The 11,004-nt window shown below is 38.5% G+C and overlaps 1 protein-coding gene across 1 annotated transcript; it reads right to left on the bottom strand.

The window, feature by feature from the left end:
* Positions 1–3,464: 3,464 nt before the first annotated feature.
* On the bottom strand, positions 3,465–6,410 carry LOC102847409 (olfactory receptor 18-like). Its single transcript, XM_006898822.1, has 3 exons — positions 6,395–6,410; positions 6,293–6,314; positions 3,465–4,413 (listed from the first exon to the last, which is right to left on the bottom strand). The coding sequence occupies exon 3, from the start codon at positions 4,398–4,400 to the stop codon at positions 3,465–3,467; it is 936 nt and encodes a 311-aa protein (XP_006898884.1). The 5' UTR covers positions 4,401–4,413; positions 6,293–6,314; positions 6,395–6,410.
* Between the last annotated feature and the right edge of the window lie 4,594 nt (positions 6,411–11,004).

Raw genomic sequence — 11,004 nt, 5'->3', positions numbered from 1 at the left:
AACAACAACAACAACAACTTCCCTCTACTAGGAATATAACATAAACAAGCCAGAGCCTCGACACAAATGGTTATATGCACACCCATATTTATTTCAACCCAAATGATCATCAAGAAACAAATGGATATAAAACTGTGGTACATCCATACAGTGGATTAGTAGACAACACTTAAAAACAAAGATCATGTGAAACACAACACAACATGGAAGTCTACGAGACATTATACATTATACAATTACAAAAGAAAAATATTGCATAAGGCCATTGTTATAAAAATAGGGTGAACATGGAAGCTGGAAGGACAGCAGGAAAAGAAGAGATAGAGAGAAAAGACAACACTGAAATAGGTGGAGAGAAGGTCTAGTTGGAAGGAATGGATGAATAGACAGTATGTCCGTGACAATTTACAATCTGGACTAAGACACACATTACAAAATGAATTGGAGGGGAGGGAGGGAGGAAAATATGCATCAATGAATGAATGAAAACCTATCTTTTGTGCACGCTTTCACTAAAATTGTAATTAAAAATTATAAAAAAGTTTAAGAAAAGAGAAAAAAAAACCCCACCCAACAATAACCAGCATGCTATCCAGATGTATGCTGTAGAGGGAGACCTATGCAAGAATATTCCAGGCATATGTAGAAGAAAAGTCATTTCCCTATTTTTGGGCTATTTTTCTCATATATGTGAGTTCTGATAAATTTAAGATCTTCAGCATAAGCTCATGAATTATAAAGGACCTAAAACCGACTACTCATATTTTACCAAAATTCCATTTTAATGAGTAGTTTTCAATGTTGATTTCGCACAAGTACTTGTGGGATATTTTTAAAAATGTAGATCACAGGTACCTTCTCCTAAATAAGTAAGAACCACTCGTGATGGCACTGATTTAGCACAAGTCTGAAAATTTTCCAAGATTACTAGATATTTGCAATAGAAAGGCAAAGCTGAGGACCTGTAACAAGTAATTTCATACTTAAGTATATGTAATAAACATATGGAAAACAGAAGGGAATTATGGGAATAGTATAATATTTTTGGTTTTGATTTTAGGGTCTTTTTTTCTCTTATACATTGTATTTCATACACTTGAGAGTTATACATTTCCTTATCATGGATGCTTTTGTCTTACATGACAAAAACGAAATCTTTTTAAGGTATGAGGTATTGGAATACTCATACTGCTTGTAGGAATGTAAAAGAGTGTACGCACTATGGAAAACAATTTGATACTTTCTTAAAAGAAAATAGAAATGCCGTTTGATCCAGAAATTAATTATATATATATATAGTTGTTATGTGCCGCCAAGTCACCTGCAACTCCTAGAGGGACAACAGCCCTAAACCGTGCTCTGTCCTGTGCCAATCTCACTGTCTCCAACACACCTACCTCCATTACCCCAGTCACTGAATTAATCCACCTCAATGAGGGTCTTCCTCTCCTGCACTGCCCCTATACCCTCCCAAGCATGAAGTCCTTCTCCAAGGACTGGTCCTTCCTTGAAACATGTCCAAAGAATGTTGTACAAAGCCTCAGAATCCTTGCCTCCAAGGAGCAGTCTGGTTTAACTCTCTCCAGGAAGAACCTTTTCTTTTTCTTAGTATTCCATGGTACATTCAATACTCTTCTCCAGCACCACAGCTCAAAGGCTTCAATTCTCCTTCTACCCTCCCTAGTCATTGTCCAGCTCTCTGATGCATAGCATGTGATTGCAAAGACCATGGCTGGTATCAGGTACACCTTAGTCTCTAGAGTGACACCATTGCTCTTCAATACTTTGGAGAGGTCCCTAACAGCAGACTTTCCCATAACAATACACCTTTTAATTTCCTGGCTGCTGGAGCCAAGAATGTTGAGATTATATATATGAAATAACAGCCTAATATGAACTGATACATGCACACCCATGTTTATTTTACAGCATTATTTACAATACCAAAGAGATGGAAACAACCCAAACATCCTTTAAGAGACAATTGCCTAAAGAAACTCTGATACATTCACACAGCAGAGTACGATGCAACTCTAAAGTGCTGTAAATAATTTGAGAAGCAATGAAGCATAAAAGAACCTTGGGGACATTATACTGAATGAAATGTCAGTCACCAAAGGAAGAATATACATAAGAGCAGTTAAATAAAAATGAAGGAAAGGTTTAATGCATGTAAAATCATATTTGAATGGTTCTCTGCGATGAGATAGGAGAGATGGTAGTTGTTGTTAGGTGCCATCGAGGCACTATGACTCACAGTGACCTGTGAACAGCAGATCTGAACCTTGTCCTGTCCGACGCCCTCCTCACAATCTCTGTCACGCCCATGCCCATTGTGTAGTCATGTGTCAATCCACCTTGTTGAGACTCTTCTCTATTGCTGACTCTCCACTTTTCTCAGCATGATCTTTCTCCTAGTGAGAACTGGTTCCTCCTGAGTAAATTCTTGAGCAAAAGTAAGTGAGAAGAAGCTTCTCTTTGCCGCTAAGGAGTACCCTGATGGCACTTCCTCCAAGACTTTTTCAATTTTTTGGCAGTCCAGAGATGTTCAATACTCTTCCCCAACATCACAAAACAAAGGCATAATTTATTCTTTGGTCTCATCTATTAATCGTTGATGTGAATGCATAGGAAACAATTGAAAAGACTGTATATTGAATCCACTGCACCTTAGTCTTTAAGCTGATATCCTTGCTCTTCTGCCTTTTGGAGAGGTACTTGACAGCAAGTTCTCCAATGCAGCCGTCTCTTAAATTCATGACTGCTGTTGCCATGGATGTTGATTTTGGATGCAAATAAAATACAATAGGTGACAACTTTTATCTTTTCTACAACTATCTCAATGTTTCCTATTGGTCTAGTCATGAAGATTTTAATTTTCTGTATATTAAGGCATAATCCATATTGCAGATTTAAGTCACTTCAATGTGGATTATCTTCTGCACTAATGTCTCAACCCTTCTTCATGTTCTGCATGCAAAGTTGTGTCATCTGCATAGGTTGTTGATGAGTTTTCCTCCAATCTTGATGCACATTATTCTTAATACATACATCCACCCTGTCGAATGGTTTTACTCATCATATCGATTGAACAGGTATGAGGGAAATTATACCTCTCTGACATGCACCTTTCTTGATTTTAAACCACCAAGTGTTCCGTCATTCTGTTTGTACAACTGTTCATGTGGAATAAAAGTGGTTAAAAATAAAATAATATAGACACTTCTTTAAATAGGTGAAAAGAAAGACAATACACAAAACGGTGGAAGTAAGGGAGTTTGGTGGCCTTTTGGTGTGAGAAGCTGCACTGCAATCCCAGAGGTACATGGTTCGAATCCATCACTTGGTCTGCTGGAGAATGAGAGGCAATCTCCTCCTGTACCAGTCAGATCTGATTTTATGGTACACACACACAAATAATAAAAATTTTTAAAAGGAGGAAATAAGGCATAGCTGGAATTGTATTAAAAAGAAACTGTTCTACTGAGGAGCATCTGCAGGGCCCTCTTGATGTCCCTGTTCCTCAGGCTGTAGATGAAGGGGTTCAGCATGGGGGTGACCATAGTGTACATCACCGAGGCCACTGCACCTCTCCTGAGAGAAGGAGAGAGAACTGAACTGAGGTACACTCCAACTCCTGTTCCATAGAACAAGCAAACAACTGACAGGTGGGAGCCACAGGTAGAAAAAACTTTGTATTTTCCCCCTGAGGATGGAACACTTAGAATGGAGAAAGCAATCCTTACATAAGAAAGGAGGATTAATGAGACTGGAACTCCACCAAAGACAGCACCCATGCAATACACTAATATGGCTTTGGTTGAGGTGAATGAACAGGCCAGGCTGAAGAGTTGTGGAGGGTCACAAAAATAATTGGGAATTTCCACATCAGTGCAGAAGTGAAGATGTGACACCATCAAGCATTGTAACTGGGACTCCAAAAGACTGATGAAAATGGTTATCAAAAGCAGCAGACCGCAGACACAGGGGTTCATAACTGTTTGATAGTGCAGGGGGCGACAAATAGCCACGTATCTGTCATAGGCCATTGCGGTGAGGAGCAGACTGTCCATACATCCAAACAAATGTAAGAAAGACAACTGGAACAGGCAGTCTACATAGGAGATGATATTGTTGCGTGTGTGGATGACATTCAGCGTCTTTGGGACTATGGTGGAGGTGAAAGCGATGTCAGCAAGGGACAGGTTACCCAGGAAAAAGTACATGGGTGTGTGAAGGTTGCTGTCCCGGCTGATGGCCAGGATAATGAGCAGGTTCCCAAGCACTGTCACCAGGTACATGAACAAGAATATTCCAAAGAGAGGGTACTGCAGATCTGGATCGTCGGAGAGGCCCATGAGGAGGAATACGGGGGCACGTGATATATTTTGTGGTTCCATGTAGGACAGACACCTTGAGGACAAGAGATGAAAAGCTCAGAAAATTAAATGTATTAGTGGAAAAGCAGGTAGGTTTTTATATTTTTATACTGGAGATTCAAAAGTTAAACATTCATATTTGTGTATCATATGTCACCAATTGCAGTATTTCTTTTTCGAGCAAAACCATTCTTCTCAGAACTCTTTTTTATTTACTTTATGTAACCTGTGTTTCCAGTCCATGGTCTTCGCAGTCCCTTGTTATGCATCAGAGAGCTGGACAATGACTAAGGATGACAGAAGAAGAATTGAATTGCGGTGCTAGAAAAGAGTGTTGAATATACCTTGGACCATCAAGAAAACAAATTGGTCTGTCTTGGAGAGGGTAAAACCAAGCTTCTCCTTGGAGGCTAGGAATTTGAAGGTACAACTCATATACTTTGGGCATGTGGCCAAGAGGGACCAATTCTTGGAGAAGGATATCATGCCCAGAAGGGTGGAGGGACAGTGCAGGAGAGGAAGACCCTGGATGAGATGGATTGATAGAGTAATTGGGTCAATGGGGATATGTATCAGAAATAGTGAGTCTGGCCCAGGACAGGGCAGGTTTCAGAGCAGTTGTACATAGGGTCACTGTGAGTCATAGGCGACTCGACGGCACGTAACAACAACCGCCTGAGTTATGTATACCTATAAAGAGATGATTTAGAATATTAGAGTAGAAAAGATATTCTGTGTTGTTGTTTTTCATTCCATTGAATTGGCTCTGGCTCATGGTGACCCAGTGAACACAAGTAGATAATTATTAATTCTGAACCAACTCAACAATTTCTGCTGTGTTTAAACCCATTGTGCAGTCCCTGTGTTAGTTGATTTCATTGAGATTCATCCTATTGTTTTTTTCTTTGCTGACTCTCTACCTTACTGAACTTAGCTTGTGTCACCAGAGATAGGCCTATCATGATAACACGCCCAGTGTTGTCCAGACTCTCACCATCCTCATATCCATGGAGCATGATGGCTGCACTTCCTCCATGAAAGATTTCTTAGTTCTTTTAATAGTCCCCATAACAGTAAATATTGTTTACTACCAACACTACTTAAAGCATGCATTATTCTTCAGTCTCCTTTAATAATTAACCAACTTTCACATGTATATTGGGAGGCTGAAAACAGCAAGTCTTGTCTCAGACTCACCTTAGTCTTTAAGATGATGTTCTTTCTCTTTAGCACTTTGAAATGGTTCTTGGCAGTGTGTTGGTCATTTGCAATGCAGTTTTTGTGAGTTTTGAATGATATTCCCATGAGTATTGATTGCACATTCAATCTACAATAAAAGATTGATTGATTGATTGATTTTCTATAACCTTTCTTTTAAAGGATACCTCTCAAAGTAAAGAAAACAAATATCCTCCAAACTATATAAACATCTTTATAAACAGAGAAAAATGGAAGTTCTTAAGAATTTCATTTTCATTGTTGTTGGTGTTGGTGTTGTGTACTGTAGAGTCAGAACCAACCTATAGTTGTCCTGGTAGTGGTGGTGGGGGGGGGAGGTTTGAGAGGCATTTAATTGCATGGGAGAGGTTTGATCATTCTTCTTCTGTGGAGCAGCAGCTGGTGGTCTCGAACCATCTGCCTTAAGGATTGCATTAGATCCACAATTAAAATCCATGGTAGTTACTACTACCATGAAGTCAAGAAGACAATGTGTTGCATTGGTCAGGGAGCTATCAAGGACCTCTTTAAAAATCTAACAAGCAAAGATGCATTTTGATGACTAAGGAGTAGGTGGTTTAAGTGAGAGTTTTTTAAAAAAACCTCAATTTATATGAAAATTGTACAATTGAATAAGGAAGACTAAAATGCCTTTGAATTGTGGTGTTGGTTAAGATTACAGCACATAGCATGACTGCTTTATAAAATAGAAAGTAACTTAAAAAGAGAAAGATCCTCAGTAAGACGGGAGAATAAGCTAAAAGGGAAGAGAATGTGAGGATGTTGCAGCATTCAACAGATGAGTGGATAGTAAGAGATTATTACCATACAACAACGACAACATTCACATACAAAGGAAGATTCCTCATAGATAATGAGAAACAAAATTCCAACTGATGATGAAACTTCAAAATGTTACGCTAAGTAGACTCAATTAATCATAAATGAGCAAATAGTAAATTATCTCACTTATATGCAATGATTGTTGTTGTTGTTGGTATGTACCATAGTAGAGTTAGAACCAACCCAAACCTGACCCTCCAGTGGGTTTTCAGAGACAGTTAACCACATGGGAGGAGATTGCCCATTCTTCTCCTGCAGAGCAGTTGGTGACCTCGAACACCATGCCTTTGGGATTGCAGAGCTACTTCTTCTCACTAGGCTACCAGATTTCCCTAGTAAAGGGAAATACATAGAGATGAAGCTAATTTGTGGTTATAAGGAGTGAGGGGAGGGGGTTAAAAGGGTCTACCTATAGGAAGCAATGACCTTTTCTTTATGCTGATGGAAATTTTGGTAACAATTATGATTATAAGACGTAATTGATGTCATTGATATTACTGAATTTTACATGTGAAAGCTTTGCATTGGCACAATTGTTTTACTTATTTCTTAAAAGATAATATTTCTTTTCAACATTTACTTATTTTATTTCTTTCTTTAAAAAATATCTAAGAATAAGAATAAATATTCTTAACCTTTCACTGAAAACCATATATTCCCAATTAAGGACGTGGTTGTTGTTGTCATTGAGTGCCATGAACTCACAGCATCCCAGTAAACAACAGGTCTCACCTTACACCTGCACCATCTTCATAATTGCTAATATTCTCAAGCCCACTGTAACAGTCATTGAATTCAAACTGTGCACCTTTGGGATTGCAGTGCAGTTCCTTGTCACTAGGCCACCAGAGCTCCCCTCGTGTCAATCCATCCTGTTGAGGGTCTTCATCTCCCCTCTGATCCTCCACTTATCCCAGGAGGATGTCATTTCACAAAGATTAGCCTCTCCTAGCAACAAATCAGAAGTATGAGAGACGAAGCTTCACCATCTTAGCCTACAAAGAGCACTCTGGTTACACCTTTCCCCAGACATATCTTTTCTTTTGGCAGTTCATGGGACATTCAGCAATCTTCTTCAACATCACAACTCAGAGGTCTCAATTCTTCTGTCATTCTTATGTGTTGTCCAAATTTTAGATGCATAGCAAATAACTGAAAAGACCATGGCCTGAATAAGGAGATGCACCTTAGTTTTCATCATCACTTGTCAGTATTTTGGAGAAGTCCCTGACATCAGACTTGCCCATAGCAATACATCTCATGATCTTCTTACTGCTGATACCAAGAATGCTTGTTGTGGATCCAAGCAAGAGAGAATCATTGACAGTTTCAATCCTATCAGCATCTATCATTATGTTGTCTATTGGCCCCATGGCAAGGACCTGTTTTCCTGATGGTGAGATGTAATCCATATCGAAGGTTGCAGTCTTTGATCCTCTGTAGGAAGTATTTCAGGTCACTCTCCATTTCAGAAAGCAAGGTTGTGCCATCTGTATAACATAGATTGTTGATGATTCATTCTTATTCACGAGTCCAGCTCCATAAATTATTTGTTTAGCATACTGATTGAATAGGTGAGGAGAAAGGACACAACCCTCACACAAACCCTTCCTAATTTTAAACCACGTAGTGTACACCAAATGAAAAGAATTGACATGATAACTGGGGTGATGGGATTAGATGTGTCAGAATCAGTGAGACTGTCTCAGGACAGGGCAAGTTTCAGAGATGTTGTCATAGGGTCACTATGGGTCACAGGTGACTCAACAGCACATACCAACGACAACAAGGACAACAACAACAAGTGTTGTCTTTCTCTGTTTAGACAACAGCTTCTTGATATTAATACTTCTTAAAATCGTAATCTTATTCTATAATTTCAGATTAACTCACCAAAATCCAAGAGGCGTAATTGCTACTTTTTCAATTTTATCATTTTGAGTCAGAATAGCTGTGAAAAGAAAAAGAAAACATTCAATCTAGTAGAGTGGCTAGAACCTGGGTGGAAGTCAGGAGAACAAGATCAAAGTCTGTCTTGCACTAGAAGTTTGGCACGTTTTAAACATTTATTTGTGGGTTTTTTAATTATAAGTTTGAATAATTATTGGGTAGTAAATTTAGTGGTGATATACATTACTATCTTTAATAAATATGAAATAAGTTACGTGAAAAGATACTGATGAGTCTACCTATCTCAAGAAATCAAGTATAAATAAATTTAAGTAATGTGTCTCAGAACACACATTCTCTTTTATTCTTTATTTTTATAATATACTTTATAAAGATTTTCTAGTTATCAACTACGATGTTGCAAATTTTTTAAATTAAAACACAGTACATAGAACATCCACGAAATTGACACACATAAGACCAAATTCATATTATTTACCTACACAAACAGACACCATTAATAAGATTCTCAGTGGTATGGAGTTTAATTATTAACCCAAAGACAAGTGGTTCAAATCTATCAGCTGCTCTGCCGGAGAAAGAGGGGCAGTCTCCTCTTCATCAAAACACAGTGTCTGAAAACTCATTGAAGGATCAGCTATGTTCTGACTCAACAGCACAAAACAACATCTGTGGATTTTTAAGCTCTCAATCCAGTTTGCCACCCATCAATCCTAGAGACACCATGACAGAAATAACTGAGTCTACTTTATGTCTGTAGTCTTGCTGGACATCTTACAAGGAATAACCCTGAATCAGAAAGTACATGAAAAGGGGTGTACTGGCTATGTATTGACCATGTGAATGAAAAAAAGGTAATGAATATTTAAAACAATGGTTTTGTAATACTGTAATCTACTGTGCCAGTTAGGAAGTAATAAATGATCATTTCCTTATAAGCACTCCACCTTGAGGGATGAAGTAGAAAGCAGCCATTGCATTGACAGCTTAGGAGACTGGCCAAGTCCATGAATGGAGTCTCAATGCTCTGATTCAAAATTATAGTCAATCAATTTTACGTCAGAACTTGATTTTTAAAACTAAGAAAATGCTTACCCAAAGAAATGTCATTCTTAGAGGGTCAACAGAGATGACAATTGAAGGAGATGGAAACAAAATCAAAACAGATTCGCTGTATTTTTCTAACTATATAAAAGTATATGATTGAAAGATAGATGATACATCAATATTTTTAAAAGATAAATACAAATCCCTAGTATTTTCATCTGTATTGTCTAGCTATTAAGAGAGTAGGAGAGTGGGAATGAAAAAGAAAATTCAATAAAACCATACATAAGGTTTTATTAACCTTCACCTGTCAAATAGCAATAAGGTTTATATTTTTGGAGTGATTGTGCTAACCTTAGTCCATTGTTCAGGGTTTAGGATCAGTACACCCTCTACACTTCCTGGTGTCATGAATAACTATTATTGTCATCATCAGGGTCCTCTGGTGGCTTAGTGGTAAGAAGTTGTGCTGCCATCCCATAGGCTCAAGGTTGGAATCCACTGGCTGCCCTGCAGGACGAACACAGGCAGTCTCCTCCTTTGTGATTTACATCCTCTTAAAGCCCGTGGGAGGTCAGCTAGGAGTTGGTTCCAACACAGTGGTACACCACAACAACAACAACAACAACAACAACTGTTGTCACCAGCAACATTATGAGAAACTTCAGTTTTGCAGTTATTTAAGAATGTTAAAGGATAATTTAGAGTTCATTGTTGCTGCAAAAAGTGAATGATTTGGTGGCTAAGCAAAAGTGTAGTGATTCTGACTCCCTCAGAGATGCCACAGAATAAAATCATTGGGATTTGCTTTTTAAAGCTCACAGTCATGAAAAAGCTATGTGGTGTATTTCTTCTCTGTAACATATGAGATTACTATGAGTCAAAATTGAGTTTGTCACAATGGGTTTTGTATTTCAAAACAAACAAACAAATTAGCTACAACTCCTATAGACCCCATTTGTACCATAGTGTTGGTCTTCATAGAGATTACTAGGTCATTATTTGAATATGTAAGCTACTCTTATAGGGCATGCTAGTGTAAATAGAAATCTCAAATTTTCTATTTGGTTCCAATGGAGCCTCAACCATTTGCTCCAGCCAGGGACTCCAGCCACAAATAGAGAAACTCAGTTCTACTCCATTGAGACAATATCCAGATAGACTGATTTCCTATTCTGTTGAGGCAATATGTATAGAAGCTAGAAAAGTCGAGGAGAAAAGAACCCTGAATAAGAGCTTTCAGATGCCTATCAGCACAAAGAATTTCAAAATCACCGACCTGTGGCTGGAAATGTCAATTCCACACCCTTCTTTCTTGTTATCCTGACTGACTGTGGTCCTGATGATGAAAAACAACACTCCCTCATTCCCTTCTCCCTCTGTTCTCACAGGCTGCAGGAGATCTCTGAAGGGGTAATGCCATGGAATGTGGATCCACTGTTCCCTTTTCCCTGCTGGACATTGAGAGATGAGGCTTCATTCTTAGGATGGACAGAAAGACAGAACTGAGAATGGACATTCTGATGTGGATGAGAATTCTGGAAGAGGCATGAGTTTATAGACTCCTGGACTGGGATGGGCTGTCAGAAAGGCTGGAGACACAATT

The sequence above is a fragment of the Elephantulus edwardii genome, unplaced genomic scaffold (genome assembly GCF_000299155.1).
Source record: "Elephantulus edwardii isolate Elephantulus edwardi_28Jun2011 unplaced genomic scaffold, EleEdw1.0 scaffold00237, whole genome shotgun sequence".
NCBI lineage: Eukaryota > Metazoa > Chordata > Mammalia > Macroscelidea > Macroscelididae > Elephantulus > Elephantulus edwardii.
The sequence above is the reverse complement of the archived record's forward strand: the minus strand, read 5'-3'. Positions and strand labels throughout refer to the sequence as shown.